The sequence below is a fragment of the Rhinopithecus roxellana genome, chromosome 1, assembly GCF_007565055.1.
Source record: "Rhinopithecus roxellana isolate Shanxi Qingling chromosome 1, ASM756505v1, whole genome shotgun sequence".
In the NCBI taxonomy this organism is placed as follows: domain Eukaryota; kingdom Metazoa; phylum Chordata; class Mammalia; order Primates; family Cercopithecidae; genus Rhinopithecus; species Rhinopithecus roxellana.
The window spans coordinates 34,716,519-34,733,010 of NC_044549.1; the positions used below are offsets into that span (position 1 = coordinate 34,716,519).

The 16,492-nt window shown below is 42.2% G+C and overlaps 1 protein-coding gene and 1 pseudogene across 1 annotated transcript in view; one reads left to right on the forward strand and one right to left on the reverse strand.

Moving 5' to 3' along the window:
• Positions 1 to 2,892: 2,892 nt before the first annotated feature.
• GRAMD1C (GRAM domain containing 1C) overlaps positions 2,893 to 16,492 on the forward strand; it is a 111,805-nt gene continuing 98,205 nt past the window's right edge. Inside the window, exons 1-2 of the mRNA XM_010361015.2 lie at positions 2,893 to 2,946; positions 9,099 to 9,245. Of these exons, the coding sequence (XP_010359317.1) occupies positions 2,920 to 2,946; positions 9,099 to 9,245 (174 nt within the window). The 5' untranslated portion in view covers positions 2,893 to 2,919. The remainder of the gene's footprint in view (positions 2,947 to 9,098; positions 9,246 to 16,492) is intronic.
• On the reverse strand, positions 14,312 to 14,808 carry LOC115900449 (annotated as a pseudogene).

The following is a 16,492-nucleotide window of genomic DNA, read 5'->3' on the forward strand; positions in this document are numbered from 1 at the left end:
ATTTTTGGCTGTGTTTTTCTCATGATTACCCAGTGGCCTTCTTTTTGTCTTATTCTATCATGATCATACAGTGGCCTTGCTTAATATTGGTGTTCTGTGACATTTTTTATGTTTAACAGAACACAGTTTATGCAAAGTTTTGCAGAATGAGGATGGAAACCTGTCTTTTATTGATTATCTTATTAAGTAATTTGTTCTTTAGTATGTCATATATATTTAAGAAATATGCTCATGGCCGGGTGTGGTGGCTCATGCCTGTAATCCCAGCACTTTGGGAGGCTGTGGTGGGTGGATCACTTGAAGCCAGGAGTTTGAGATCAGCCTGACCAACATGGTGAAAGCCCAGCTCTACTAAAAATGCAAAAATTAGGCGGGCATGGTGGTGGGCACCTGTACTCCCACCTACTCAGGAGGCTGAGGCAGGAGAATTGCTTAAACCCGGGAGGCAGAGGTTACAGTGAGTCAAGATTGTGCCACTGCACTCCAGTCTGGGTGACAGAGCGAGACTCTCTCAAAAAAACAAAAACAAAAACAAAACAAAACAAAAAAGAAAATACACTCAGTGTATGACATTTTGTGGAACTGGATTCAACTCTTTTCCATCTTTTCAACTTTACATTATGATTTTTAAATATATGTAAACAGTAAAAGAATAACTGAATAGTAGTATACCCTCCACTTAGATCCAGTAATTAACATTTTGCTATTTTGTTTTCTCTGTGTATTCATCTTCATGGAAGCATTTGGAAGCAAGCTGCAGACATGGGGATACTTCACTCCTAAATACTTTAAATTTTTTTTTTTTTTACATCCCCATGGATAACAGGGAACTCCTAAATATTTTAGTGTGAGTTTTCTAATAATAAAGACACCCTGCAACATAGTCACAGATTATTATTATTTATTATTATTATTATTTGAGACGGAGTTTCACTCTTGTTGCCCAGGCTGGAGTGCAATGGCCCAATCTCGGCTCCCTGCAACCTCCACTTCCCAGGTTCAAGCGATTCTCCTGCCTCAGCCTCCCAAGTATCTGGGATTACAGGTGCTCACCACCACGACTGACTACTTTTTGTATTTTTAGTAGAGACAGAGTTTCACTATGTTGGTCAGGCTGGTCTCAAACTCCTGACCTCAGGTGATCCTCCCATCTCAGCCTCCCAAAGTGCTGGGATTACAGGCATGAGCCACCACGCTCTCTTTCTTTCTCTCTCTTTTTCTCTTTTCTGGAGATGGGTCCCCGCTATGTTGCCAGGCTGGTCTTGAACTCCTGGACACGAGCAACCCTCCCACCTTAGTCTCCCAAAGTGCTGGAATTACAGGAGTGAGCCACTGTGCCTGGCCTAGAATGTCTTTTATATAGCTGTTTGGTTGGGAACTCTGAACCCCAAATATCTGAGACAGGTCTCAGTTAATTTAGAAAATTTATTTTGCCAAAGTTAAGGACGCACTTGTGACACAGTCTCAGGAAGTCCCAGTGACATGTGCCCAAGGTGGTTGGGGTACAGCTTGCTTTTATGTATTTTGGGCAGACCTAATACATCAATCAATACATGTAAGATTTACATTGTTTCAATCTGGAAGGGGAGACAACTCCAAGGGGGAGAAGGGGGGGCTTTCAGGTCATTGGTACAGTTAAAATTTTTCTGATTTGCAATTGGTTGAAAGAGTTATTATTGACTAGGAGCTGTTGCTTGCACGTGTAATCCCAGCACTTTGGGAGGCCGAAGCGTGCAGACTGCTTGAGTCCAGGAGTTCAAGACCAGCCTGGGCAACATGGCGAAAACCTGTCTCAACAAACAAACAAACAAGTAGTTAAGCATGGTGGCACGCGCCAGTAGTCCCAGCTACTTGAGAGGCTGAGGTGTGAGGATTGGTTGACTCTGGGAGGTGGAGGTTGCAGTGAGTAGAGATTGCGCCACTGCACTCCAGCTGAGATAACAGAACCAGAACCTGTCTCAAAAGAAAAAAAAAAAGTTATTATCAGTAGAAAGGAATGTCTGGGTTACAATAAGGGGTTGTGGAGACTAAGGTTTTATCATGCAGATGCAGCCTCCAAGTAGCAGGCTTCCGAGGGAATAGATGATAAATATTTCTTATCAGACTTAAGGTCTGTGTTGATGTTAGTAAGGCACGTCCAATCCCCTCTTTCATCATGGCCTGAACTAGATTTTCAGGTTAAATCTGGAATGCTCTTGGCCAAGAGGAGAGGTCCATTTAGATGGCTGTGGGGAGCCTTAGCATTTTATTTTTAGTTTACAGAACCAAGAATCTGCAATACTTACAGCAGTTAATCAGTAACTTCAATCCTTTATTGGAAGGAACAAGAGTTTCCTGGCCTGGCACTGTGGCTCACGCCTGTAATCCCAGCACTTTGGGAGGCCGAGGCGAGCGGATTGCCTGAGGTAGGGAGTTCGAGACCACCCTGACCGACATGGTGAAACCTTGTCTCTACTAAAAATACAAAAATTAGCCGGCCGTGGTAGCAGGCGCCTGTAATCACAGCTACTCGGGAGGCTGAGGCAGGAGAATCGCTTGAACTGGGAGGCGGAGGTTGCAGTTACTCTTGGCACTCCATCCAGCCTGAGCAACAAGAGAGAAACTCCGTCTCAAAAAAAAAAAAAAAAAGTTTCCCGAGCAATTCACGTTTTCGTACATCGGGGCAGGGTACGCCATTTCCTGGGAGGCACAGGAGTTTGTGGTTGGGAATAGGTAAGGCTCCTTGTGACCCCTAGAAAGACAAGCCTCCAGGCTAACCCAGTAACACTCTCGTCAGGAGTCCTTCACGGCCGCCGGAGGGCGCAAGGAGCTGCGGCTGGAAGTACTCGAAGGGCCGGCGGAGAAGGCGCGCGGAGTCCGTAGCTCAGCGCGCGCCGGAGGTGGGCGCGGGGCGGTACCGCGGCGACGGAGGGAGCCGCGATGGAGGGCGCACCGACTGTCCGCCAGGTAAGCGGGCCTCGCTGGGGTAGGTTCCCATCCGTGGCTTTACCCTACTTTTTCTCACGGTGGTTGCTTGAACCTTCTCAGATTACAGTTTTAATCCCTCCCTTCCCTTTTCTTCGTGCTCTTGGGAGTAATATGGAAAGTTGTTACGGAGGAAACGGTTTCCAGTGCCTCTGAGAGCCCTTTCCCTACGGGCGGTGGTGGGGACATCTGCTTCCCTGTGGGCGTTGAGGGCTTGAATTTGATCCCGAAATGTCCTGGTGCGGATGTCTCAGTTCCAGGCCCCTTGGGTCAGGCCCCATGGTCGTGATTCTGACTCAGTGTCACGTTTTTCCAGCCTCGTCCCCTTCTTTTCATTCTCAGCCCTGTTACAAGCGTCCGGATAGTTTAAATCACTGTGCTGTCAGCCAAGTTTTTGATTTCAACTAGTCTAGTTTTATCATTTGTTTACTACCTTACTTGACAAAATGGAAAGCGTTCTTATTAATATTCAGGATGAAACCCCGCTTTTGTTGGAGGGGCTCCTCCGTTTCTGAACACCTCCTGCTACATTGGTTTGTGTGTATATATTTTACTTTTAGAGAACTGCGGTCAGTGCTGTATCTTCTGAAGAGCATTGTGGTTTACAGATTGGTGGAGGTACACAAATAATTGTTGAATGAACAAGTGAATGATTGTGTTATTTCACTTGATTTGAAAAACATTACTATGAAATAGTCAAGCTGGATATTCATGAACCCAATCAGTCACTGATTCAATTATGTCCCTGGCACTGGGTGTTCGGGATTAGATGGTGATTAACACAGACATGATCCCTGCTCTCAATAAGCTTATTGTCTAGACTAGAGATAAAATTATTTCCTCTATTGTAGAGTTAAGGAACAGATGTACAGAGATTGACTTTGCTAAGGACCACACGGGTAATAAGTCAGAGAGACAGGAATCTATTGTAGCCACCCCAGAAAGCCAGAATGGACCCCCACCCCATATTTGATTCAGGTATAGAAACTGATGATGCCACACACACACCATGAGGTTGGAGTGCAGACGAGCTCACTCCGGCTTACTGCAAGCTCCGCCTCCTGGGTTCACGCCATTCTCCTGCCTCAGCCTCCCCAGTATCTGGGACTAGGGGCGCCCACCACCACTCCCGGCTAATTTTTTGTGTTTTTAGTAGAGACGGAGTTTCACCGTGTTAGCCAGGATGGTCTCGATCTCCTGACCTCGTGAACCGTCCGCCTCGGCCTCCCAAAATGCTGGGATTACAGGCTTGAGCCACCACCGCTCCCGGCCCTGAAAAAATCTTTTACTTACATAATTAAGGTCTCTGGGGAGAGCAAGGCAGTCCTCTCAAGCAGCACCAAAATGGCTTAAGAGAGCCTCAGGAAAAAACTGGCTCCATGTCTTTTTTTCTGGTTAGGGTTAGGGAGTGGGGCCAGGGTGAGAGGTCCAGTATGCAGACAGGGGATTGCTTGAATTTCCCACCAAGATGAAGGAAGGAGCACCCAGACTTTCCTATCAGCTTACCCAGATGAGGTACAGAAGAGGAAGAGGGAGGGGTGAGGCAAACAAAGTAGACTGAGACTCGTGATAATTCACCCTTGATGTTTGATGACTGACATGAACCATTTGAATTTGAATTTGACTTTAAGTAAGCCATTGTGGCCCAGTGCAGTGGCTCATGCCTGTACTTCTAGCACTTTGGGAGGTCAAGGCACAAAGAAGTATCGCTTGAGGACAGGAATTTGAGACTAGCCTGGGCAACATAGCAAGACCCTGTATCTACAAAAAAAAAAAAAAAAAAAAATTAACCAGGCATGGTTGTGTGGCACCTGTAGTCCCAGCTATTTGGGAGGCTGAGATAGGAAGATCACTTGAGCACAGGAGGTTGAGACTGCAGTAACCCCTGTTTGTGCCATTGCACTCCAGCCTGGGTGACAGAGACCAAATAATTTTCAGAAATTTAACCAAGGTGGTAGGCCTTACACTATGTGTGGCACAATGGCCCATCCTCCTTTTGTGAGCTCCTTTGTGAGTATGTCAAAAGACTGTCCTCAGAGGAGGATGTCATCAATGGAATGTTATACTGGTGCTCCTGGGGAAAATTTGGTGCAATTAAGATTTTTCGTGTAAAGGTTGCGTATGTGGTTAGCCAGGCAAAGAGATATTGTGTCTCTCTGGAGGTGAAGACCAACTATGGCTGAGGAGGTGTTGAAAGAGACACTGAACAGAACATATTGGCCAAATCTATTTTATTAGCCAAATAAAATATTTACTAGTTGTGGACTGGATAGTCAGTAATTTCAATAATATTGGGTATAGGGGCCTTCCTGGGTAAAATGACATCGTGGAGGATGTGGTAATGAACCATGAGGCACCGTTCATTCTTATCAAGTTTAACAGGCCAAATTGGGCTGTTAAATGGAGAAGGAGTAGGGATAGTTACTTTCTCACGAAGTAGGTGGTTTTTTTGTGTGTGTGGTTTTTTTTTTTTGTGAGATGGAGTCTCACTCTGTTGCCCAGGCTGGAATGTAGTGGCACGATCTCCGCTCACTGCAACCTCCACTTCTGGGTTCAAGCAATTCTCCTGCCTCAGCCTCCCAAGTAGCTGGGATTACAGGCACGTACCACCACGCCTGGCTAATTTTTGTATTTTTTTTTAGTAGAGATGGGGTTTAACCGTGTTGGTCAGGCTGGTCTCGAACTCCTGACCTCGTGATCCGCCCAGCTTGACCTCCCAAAGTGCTGGGATTACCAGTGTGAGCCACCGTGCCCAGCCGAAGTAGGTCTTACATAACAAGTTTCAGTCCTTGAAGGCCCTGTTTTGTTTTATATTGGATTGTATAATTTTAACTGGGCATTGAGAGTGGCGGTCCACAGGGTCTCACTGTTTTGTTTGTTTTGAGACAGAGTCTTGCTCTGTCACCTGGGCTGGAGTACAATGGTGCAGTCACAACTTACTGTGATCTCCAACTCTTGGACTCAGGCAATCCTCCCACCTCAACCTCCCAAGTAGCTAGGACTACATGTGTGTGCCACTATGCCAGACTAATCTTTAAACATTTTGTAGAGTGGGGTGCTTGCTGTATTGCCCAGCTTGTTCTCCATACTCTTGGCCTCAAGTGATCCCCCTGCCTCAGTCTCCCAAAGTGTTGGGATTATACGTGCGAGCCAGCATACCCAGCCTATGGTCCTACTTCTTTGAAAGCCAATTTGTAAGCTCTAAAGACTTGATTTAAATTTAGTTTATTACTAATTGGGACAGAGTGTCCATGGCCACAATAGGATATTTTAGGGCAGTGTATACCACGATCAATGGAGTATTTAGGCAAAGGAATAGTTCTGATGGTTAAAGTGAGGCATACCTATTTGTTGTCTATTTTATGTTGAATAACTCCTAAGATTGTAGGGGATACCTTGTTTAAATTTAGTGGGAACTCTAGTTATAACTGTAATTTGAGACCCAATATTGATTAAGCCATGAAGATTTGCCAATTGCTGCATTTTAGCAGATGTTGAAGTTAACTTAGAACCTATGTTGTAGAGGCACAAAAGCCAGTCTTTTATCTTTTATTATATAAATTATTTTAATAAATTCTGTATGTTTTATTAGATCAATTTATGGACTTCAGTTTCAGTTTTGTTTTCTTGTTTTGTTTTGTTTTTTTTGCCGTTGTATGTTTCCTTCCCTTCTGTCCAGGTTTGTTGGTTTCTCCCTCTCTTTCTGGAGGTTACTGGATATACTTCAGGTGGAGGAGGTCCTCTCTACTCTCTCAGGTTTACGAATGTCTTTCTCCAGAGAGACTCAAATCAGTAGCATCATGGTTAGGGGCTTCCCCCATGGCAATGATTATTTATAGGGTTTAAGAACCTCAAGTTTGGCCAGGTGCAGTGGCTCATGCCTGTAATCCTAGCACTTTGGGAGGCTGAGGCGGGCTGATCACGTGACATCAGGAGTTTGTGACCAGCCTGGCCAACATGGTGAAACCTCATCTCTATTAAAAATATAAAAATTAGCCGGGTGAGGTGGTATATGCTTGTAATCCCAGCTACTCGGGAGGCTGAGGCAGGAAAATCGCTTGAACCTGGGAGGTAGAGGTTGCAGCGAGCCGAGATAGTGCCACTGCACTTGAGCCTGGGCGACAGACCGAGACTCTGTCTCAAAAATAAAATAAAATAGGCCGGGCGCGGTGGCTCAAGCCTGTAATCCCAGCACTTTGGGAGGCCAAGACGGGCAGATCACGAGGTCAGGAGATCGAGACCATCCTAGCTAACACGGTGAAACCCCGTCTCTACTAAAAAAAATACAAAAAACTAGCTGGGCGAGGTGGCGGGCGCCTGTAGTCCCAGCTACTTGGGAGGCTGAGGCAGGAGAATGGCGTGAACCCCGGAGGCGGAGCTTGCAGTGAGCTGAGATCTGGCCACTGCACTCCAGCCTGGGTGACAGAGCCGGACTCCGTCTCAAAAAAAAAATGAAATGAAATGAAATAAAATGAAATAAAATAAAAGAACCTCAAGCTTAAGTGGAGCAGCAGCAGCAGCAGAGGTATTTCAGGAACCTGGTTCACCATACCCTGTTTCTTTTTGTTGTTGTTGTTGTTGTTTGTTTGAGACAGGGTTTTGCTTTGCCGGCCAGGCTGGAGTGCTGTAGCGTGATCATGGCTTACTGCAGTCTTGACCTCCCTGGCTCAGGCAATCCTCCCACCTCAGCCTTCTGAACAGCTGGGGCCATAGGCACATGCCACCATGCCTGGCAAATTTTTTGATATTTTTTTGTAGAGGCCGGGTCTCACTATGTTGCCCAGGCTGGTCTCAAACTCCTGGGCTCAAGAGATCCTCCTGCCTCAGCCTCCCAAAGTGCTGGGATTATAGGCATGAGTCACTGTGCCTGGCCCATATGCTTTTATGACTACTCCTCCTTACTCCCCTACTCCATATTCTCTTTTTTCTTTTTTTAACTCCCTGATGAGTGCTCTTACTTGAGCAGTTACCCAATGAGCCAATACTTTTTTGAGATAGAGTCTGGCTCTGTCACCCAGGCTGGTGTGCAGTGGTGTGATCTCAACCCACTACAACCTTCTCCTCCCGGGTTCAAGCAATTCTCCTGCCTCAGCTTCTGAGTAGCTGCGACTATAGGCCACCATGCCTGGCTAATTTTTTGTATTTTTTAGCAGAGACAGGGTTTCATTATGTTGGCCAGGCTGGTCTCGAACTCCTGACCTCAAGTGATCTCAAAGTGTTGGATTACAGGCATGAGCCACCTCGCACAGCTGACACATCTTATTCATTTGTTTAAACTCCACTGTTTGTATAAATCAGAGCTTATTTACTAATTTTTCTATTGATGGACAGTGAGATTATTTCCACTTTTGTAGTATTAACAAACATTCTTGACTCTGTATATTAAATTGCTGCATTGCAGTGTATGTCTATCTTCTTTCCTACTGGGCTTTGCAAATTGTTCTCCAAAATAGTTGTACAAACGGACACTCCCATTACATTGTATTTTTGTGATTTATTATTCCTCTAACAGACTGTGCACTTCTGGAGACTGAGGAATTTGTTTTATTCATCTTTGTATCCCTAGTGCCAACCAAGCTATCTAGCACATAATAGTAGTTGGAAAATCTTTGTTTCATGTATAAATGTATGAACTTGGCTGGGTGAGGTGGCTCATGCCTATAATTCCAGTATTTTGGGAGGCTGAGGCAGGAGGATTGCTTGAGCCTAAGAGTTTGAGGTCACTCTGGGCAACATAATGAGACCTCGCTTCTACAAAAAAAAAAAAAAAAAAAAAAAAAAAAAAAATAGCTGGACATAATGGTGTGCATCTGTAGTGCCAACTACTCAAGAGACTGAGGAAGGAGGATTGCTTTGGCCCAGGAGTTCGAAGCTGCAGTGGGCTATGATTGGGCCACTATACTCCAGTCTGGGTGAAAGAGTGAGACCCTGTCTCTAAAGAAAATAATAATAAAAAATAAAGTAAATATATAACTATATGAAATATTGAAGCAAAAACATATTTATTACTGTCTTCTAAACATTTACATATTGCCCTTTTAAAATTAATGTATATGTTGTGAACATTAACTTTTTTCTTTTTAAAATGGTCATTTCTCAATAAATAATTTACATGGTTTGATATTTGTTTCCAGGTGATGAATGAAAGGGATTCAAGCCTTGCCACTGAGTTACAGGAAGATGTAGAGGACAATCTTAGTCCAACTGTGGAAGAGAATAATGTGGTAGTTAAAAAACAGGGGCCAAATTTACATAATTGGAGTGGTGACTGGAGCTTTTGGGTAATTTCTTTTTTTACATCTTTATTTTAATCTTGAATGCAAATTTTCTTTAAATCTGCAAGAAGTCATATTTGTAAAATTTCTTTCTTAGCTTCTAGATTTTAGATGTTTCAGTTTTAGTTCAGAGTCCCAAAAGACATTTCTGATTATGCTGTCCTTTGACCACTAGAATGCACTGTTGTCTGGTTCGATGGAATGGAATTATCTGCTTCAATTTCCTTGTGTGAAAGCTACACCACGGAAGTGCATTCCACTTACGCTGTAGCTCACTGTATTGTCAAGAGACTAATCTGATACAGAAACCATATTTCTAAGTGTTGCTGAGAAGCCAGATATTTGATAAAATTTTGATTTAAAAAATTCATTCCTGTGCCTAAAGAAAGTTTAGCAATGTTCAACCTATAGTGTGTAATGACTATAAGATGGTTTTCAAGTTAGAAGCTACGCATTGTTTCCATTGTGTTCACTCGGTTGTGTAATCTGGATGTGCTTCAGGTTTCCTCACTGTAAAATGAGACTCCTGCTTGTTGATTAGGCACATTAAGATCTTAGAGTCTTTTTGGAAGAACAACACTTCTGTATGTTACAAATGCTAACATTTATTATATTAAAGAACTCATTCTAAGTCTAGCAATTTCATAGGAGTTATGAACCGTTTGATAGAATCTGGTATGATACAACTGTAAGTGAAAATTGTATAGGATGGTAAGGCCTGTGTGGTTCCAATTAGTTCATTAGAAAGCTGATCTCTTGGCTGGGTGTGATAGCTCATGCCTGTAATCCCAGCATTTTAGGAGGCTGAGGTGGGCAGATTGCTTGAGCCCAGGAGTTTGAGACCAGCCTGGGCAACATGGCAAAACCCAGTCTCTGCAAACAAAAAACTAACAAAAATTAGCCAGGTGTGGTGGCACACGCCTATAGGCTACATCCCAGCTACTCAGGAGGCTGAGGTGGGAGGATCACCTGAGCCTGGGAAGTTGAGGCTGCATTGAGCCATGATCCTGCCATTGCACTCCAGCCTGGGTAACAGAGAGAGACCCTGCCTCAAAAAAAAAAAAAAAAAACAACAAAAAAAACTCATCTTTTGAGGATTAGATATCCTTGGTAGCAGATTTTCTTATAAGTTTAGAGTAGGCCAAAAAAAGATTCATTAACAGTTTATAAAGATTAGTACAAGTACCATCATTCTGTTCATAATTAGCAGTTCAGTTCATTGGAATCTTAACAGTTATTGAATCTTAACATGACTAAATGGTTTTGATTTCCTATTAAGAAACATGACATCCTAAGTTTTTTTGAACAGTATTCCTTATTTTTATTTATTTATTTTTTTGAGACGGAGTCTTGCTCTGTCACCCAGGCTCGAGTGCAGTGGCATGATCTTGGCTCACTGCAAGCTCTGCTTCCCAGGTTCACGCCATTCTCCTGCCTCAGCCTCCCCAGTAGCTGGGACCACAGGCGCCCGCCACCATGCCCAGCTAATTTTTTGTATTTTTAGTAGAGATGGGGTTTCACTGTGTTAGCCAGGATGGTCTTGATCTTCTGACCTCGTGATCCACCCACCTAGGCCTCCCAAAGTGCTGGCATTACAGGTGTGAGCCACTGCACCCGGCTTGAACTGTATTCTAAGGAAAATATTTAATTGCTAAGAAATATATGAAAATAACAATACATCCTAAAAATAGTCATCTCTATTGACTATATTATTTTTGGTCACATTTAGAAAAGGTTTATGACAATATTGTAGTTTTATGACCTTTATGCACTAATTTTTTTTTTTTTTTTTGAGACGGAGTTTCACTCTTGTCACCCAGGCTGGAGTGCAATGGTGTGATCTCCAGTCATTGCAACCTCCACCTCCTGGGTTCAAGTGATTCTCCAACCTCAGCCTCCCAAGTAGCTGGGATTACAGGTGCCCGCGACCACACTCGGCTAATTTTTGTATTTTTAGTAGAGACGGGGTTTCATCATGTTGGCCAGGCTGGTCTTGAACTCCCAACCTCAGGTGATCCGTCCGCCTCAACCTCCCAAAGTGCTGGGATTACAGGCGTGAGCCACTGCGGCCAGCCCCTGCACTGATTTTTTTTTTTTATGACTTACGTTATAGATTGGGGAACCTTCATAGGTTTAAGGACTATCTGCAGGGCTAAGTAGTTACTATGATTACTATTGAAGTAGTTACTGTGATTACTAGTGACAGACTTAAAGCAAGAAAAATGGTAATGCAAGAAAAGGAAAAAGCAAAGGAATGAGAGAATTTAGAAACAGGAGAGAAAAAAAGAGGGGTGTGTTCTAGATCCTTGCTACTAAAGGTGTAGTATGGGGGCCAGCAGATTTGGCATCATCTGATGGCAAATCAGAATTTTGGGCCCACTCTCAGACTTAGTGGATCACAATCTTCATTTTTCACAAGATTTTTAGGTGATTTACATTTACATTAAAGTTTGAGAAGCACTGATTTAGAGTGTCAGAGGTTTACTTTGGCTCAGTTTGGGCCCCTAAGCTGATTATAAACACTTTTTTTTAAGGACATTGTATATGAATTCACATAGAATAGACCTAAAGAGAAGTACAGTATCTCATAAGTTATGCAAACTTTTCTACAGGTCAGTTACCCAGAAACCAGAACTATCAACAACTCAGAAGCAAACAAAAACAAACAAACAAAAAGACCCCACATAGCTGATATATCTGGTAATAGGAGAGATCCTCAAATCTTCATTTGGTGTTTCTTTAATTTTTTTTTTTTTGCTATATTTTTATAAGCTTAAATAAACTGAATAGGATATTGAAGGTAGGGAAATTAGTTGGTAATAACACATAGATACCAGCAAGAAATGATAGTAGAAACTCAAAAAAGGTGAAGACACCTAGACCTTTGTTTTTTTATTTTTAAATTTTTTTACTGCTATCTCTTTGATTCTCTCTCATCATTCAAGTTTGTTCAAAACATTACAAGAGGCATGAAAGGAAAAATAATTGCATTTTTAAAACTCGATCTGTCCAAAATATAACATATGAAACCATGCCATTATATCTTAGGAAATAAAAGCATTCAAAGTGAATTTGATATCCAAGTTCAAGATGAAGACTAACCTCAAAGTATGGCATGTGCAATGAAACCTAGACCTTTTAATGTGGAGACCAAAGGTCTGTGCAACTAAGTTGGCTCTAAATAGTACTGTAGCTGGTAGAAATGATGTTTTAAAAGTCTGGAAAATAAATAATTCATTTTTTCTCTGCCATTTAAAATCCATCAACGTCTACCACGACTCTACCATGTTGCCTTTGTTTTCTTCATTCTCCCCTAAATAAAGAAGGTATTGAAGAAACACAAATATGATGGGGAGTTCACTGAGGGGTCTAAAATTAACACAAGGAAGACAAGCCAGGCATTGTAGCACATGCCTGTAGTCCCAGCTGCTCAGGAGGCCTGAGAAAGGGGATCACTTGAGCCGGGGAGTTTGAATCCAGCCTAGGCAATATAGTGAGACCTCTTCTCTAAAACAAACAAATGAAAATAAAACACAAGGAAGACAAGTAGCATAACAGGAATGTATTCATAAGGCACATGACCTGGTATTTAAGCAAATAATTAGGGATGTCAGAGCCAGTTCACCGGAATACCCAAGGAATCTAGAGTTGTGCTTTTTCACTTTAGAGAGGGTTCTAGCAAAAGAATGGATAACTTTAAAAAGTATTGGTATTTAAAGAGTTAAGCTACAGGGATCTGGGAAGTTCATTAATGTAGAATAATTCGCATGTTCTAGCCCGGCTAAATCAGTTGTTCCACAGTAGTGAATTTAGAGGGCAGCATGATATAATTGAACACATTGGAGACTGGGAACAAAACATCTGGAATAGAGTCTCTGCATCTGGTGATTTCAGGGTGTGGTCATCTTGAGTATGTTGCATAACCTGTCTCACCTCAGTTACCTCACCTATAAAGTTAGAGATTGGGTCACGGTGTTACAACACTGGTCTGTCTTGAATCAGTAGTAACCTCACGCTGTTTAACAGATTGGCTAATAAGTGCCTTTCTGACAGTAAGACTAATTTAAATAATAAGGATGAACTCTCCATGGCTATTGATAGTGAGCAACGGCTTCAGATTTTCAGATTTTCTATTTCAATTCTGTAGTATAAAGATAGGAATCCTACTTGTTGTATTTGTTTTATTTTAAAATATTGGGTCAAACATTGTGGCTCATGCTTATAATCCCAACACTTTGGGAGGCCAAAGTGGGAGGATCACTTGAGGCCAGGAGTTTGAAATCAACCTGAGCAACATAGTAAGACCCCCATCTCAACAAAGCAAAATAAATATTAGCTGGCTATGGCTTGCACCTGTAGTCCCGGCCACTTGGGAGGCTGACGTAGAAGGATTGCTTGAGTCCAGGATTTGAGGTTATGGTGCGCTGTGATCATGCCACTGCACTGCAGATTAGGCGACAGAGAGAGACACTGTCTCAAAACAAAAAAAAAAAAAAAAAAGAAAATTTAATTCTAGTATGTGGGAAGTGAGTTTTATTACTACCTTTTAAACCCTAATGAAACAATACAAATTATGTGAAATGATGCAATGAAATTTAAAATACAGTTAATGGCAAATATTTATGCTTTTGCCCATTAACTTAGTAAAAAAATATATAGCAAAAGGTAGAACAAACAAAAAAAACCCTTAAAACGAAAGACTTATTTTCTTCTTGGCTAGAGTAATAGTATATTCCATGTGGATTAAGATCCCAGAGGCAAGGCAGACAGAGATCTGCAGCAGAGGTATTTGTTTAGTGCAACTTCTGTTAGTGATCTAGAGTAAGCAACCGTTGGGAGTAGAAAATAGCCTTTGAGATTATTCATTGTGTATGTTCAGAAGATGACATACTTACCTGGGATTTTTTAATAGAAGTAATAGTGCTTTGGATAAGGTAGTTAATATTATATATTCTTTTGTGCTTCGATATTTCATTAATATTAAGTTCTTTAAAAATATTTGTCAATTGTATATACTTCTTTTTTTTTTTTTTGCTGTAAGTTTATTCAATGCAAAATAATCCTCTCCATTTTTACTGAGGTGTCTGACCATGTTCATGACCAAATCTGCCTTTAAACTAGAATTTGGTTGCTGACCCAGCCCCAACCTCGACTTTTTTGTCGGCACCAGGGGGCAGAGTACACCGTCTGTAGGTATCTCTGTCAACTTCCCCTTTTGTGAGTCTTGCAGGTCGCTCACCCTCCAGACCTTTAGGCCGAGGCCTGCCAGTCTCTGGACGGCTGCAGCGTAGGGTGGCAGGCACAATCTCTGGGGCAGATGAAGGTAATCACGGACATACTGGATGCCCTCATTGGTAAGGTACCAGTAGAAATGTCTTCAGGCAAACTGTTCCTTCATGTAGCCTCGGGACTTGAGAGACTGCATGGCCTTCATGACATGAAGGTTGGGCACATTCTTGTCTGCCAGCTCTGGGTATTTAGGCATGTGGACATCCTTCTTGGCCACCATAACTCCCTCCTTAAAAAGGAGTTCACAAATGGCAATCTGGTTCTTCTTAGGCATGAACATCTCCGCGGCGGTAGGGTCCGGGGCTGGGGCTGGAAAGGCTATACTTACTTTATGTATTTATTTATTTATTTTTTTGAGACTGAGTCTCACTCTGTCTCCCGGGTTGGAGTGCATTGGTGTGATCTTGGCTCACTGCAAACTCCGCCTCCCCGGTTCACGCTATTCCCCTGCCTCGTCCTCCTGAGTAACTGGGACTACAGGTGCGTGCCACCACACCTGCTAATTTTTTGTATTTTTAGTAGAGACGGGGTTTCACCGTGTTAGCCAGGGTGGTCTCGATCTCCTGACCTCGTGATCCGCCTGCCTCGGCCTCCCAAAGTGCTGGGATTACAGGCATGAGCCACTGCTCCTGGCCTATACTTACTTCTTTAATAGCAGATTTAGCTAATCATTGTATTTTTAAAGTGGAGGGATTTGTAAAGTTTTCTGAAATGTGTAACTAAAATTAAGTTTGCTTAGGGGTCCTTTGTGTGTTCTTCTTTGAATAATTGTTTATTAGAAAATCTTGAAAAGTATGCATAAAGAAGATAGGAGATCTCTGATTCCTCAGGTCTTTGATTTAGGAAGGGAAGTAGAAAAAAAGATGGAGTAGGAGAATTTTAAAAAAGATTAGAATTCAAATTGATTATTTCTTGTTTTTTTTGTTTTTTTTTTTTTTTTTTTTTTTTATTTTATTTTATTTTATTTTTTTTTTATTATACTTTAAGTTCTAGGGTACATGTGCATAACGTGCAGGTTTGTTACATATGTATACTTATGCCATGTTGGTGTGCTGCACCCATCAACTCGTCAGCACCCATCAATTCATCATTTATATCATGTATAACTCCCCAATGCAATCCCTCCCTCCTCCCCCCTCCCCCCTCCCCATGATAGACCCCAGTGTGTGATGTTCCCCTTCCCGAGTCCAAGTGATCTCATTGTTCAGTTCCCACCTATGAGTGAGAACATGCGGTGTTTGGTTTTCTCTTCTTGTGATAGTTTGCTAAGAATGATGGTTTCCAGCTGCATCCATGTCCCTACAAAGGACGCAAACTCATCCTTTTTTATGGCTGCATAGTATTCCATGGTGTATATGTGCCACATTTTCTTAATCCAGTCTGTCACAGATGGACATTTGGGTTGATTCCAAGTCTTTGCTATTGTGAATAGTGCCGCAATAAACATACGTGTACATGTGTCTTTGTAGTAGACTAATTTATAATCCTTTGGGTATATACCCAGTAGTGGGATGGCTGGGTCATATGGTACATCTAGTTCTAGATCCTTGAGGAATTGCCATACTCTTTTCCATAATGGTTGAACTAGTTTACAATCCCACCAACAGTGTAAAAGTGTTCCTATTTCTCCACATCCTCTCCAACACCTGTTGTTTCCTGACTTCTTAATGATTGCCATTCTAACTGGTGTGAGATGGTATCTCATTGTGGTTTTGATTTGCATTTCTCTGATGGCCAGTGATGATGAGCATTTTTTCATGTGTCTGTTGGCTGTATGAATATCTTCTTTTGAGAAATGTCTGTTCATATCCTTTCCCCACTTTTTGATGGGGTTGTTTGTTTTTTTCTCGTATATTTGTTTGAGTTCTTTGTATATTCTGGATATTAGCCCTTTGTCAGATGAGTAGGTTGCAAAAATTTTCTCCCATTCTGTAGGTTGCCTGTTCACTCTGATGGTAGTTTCT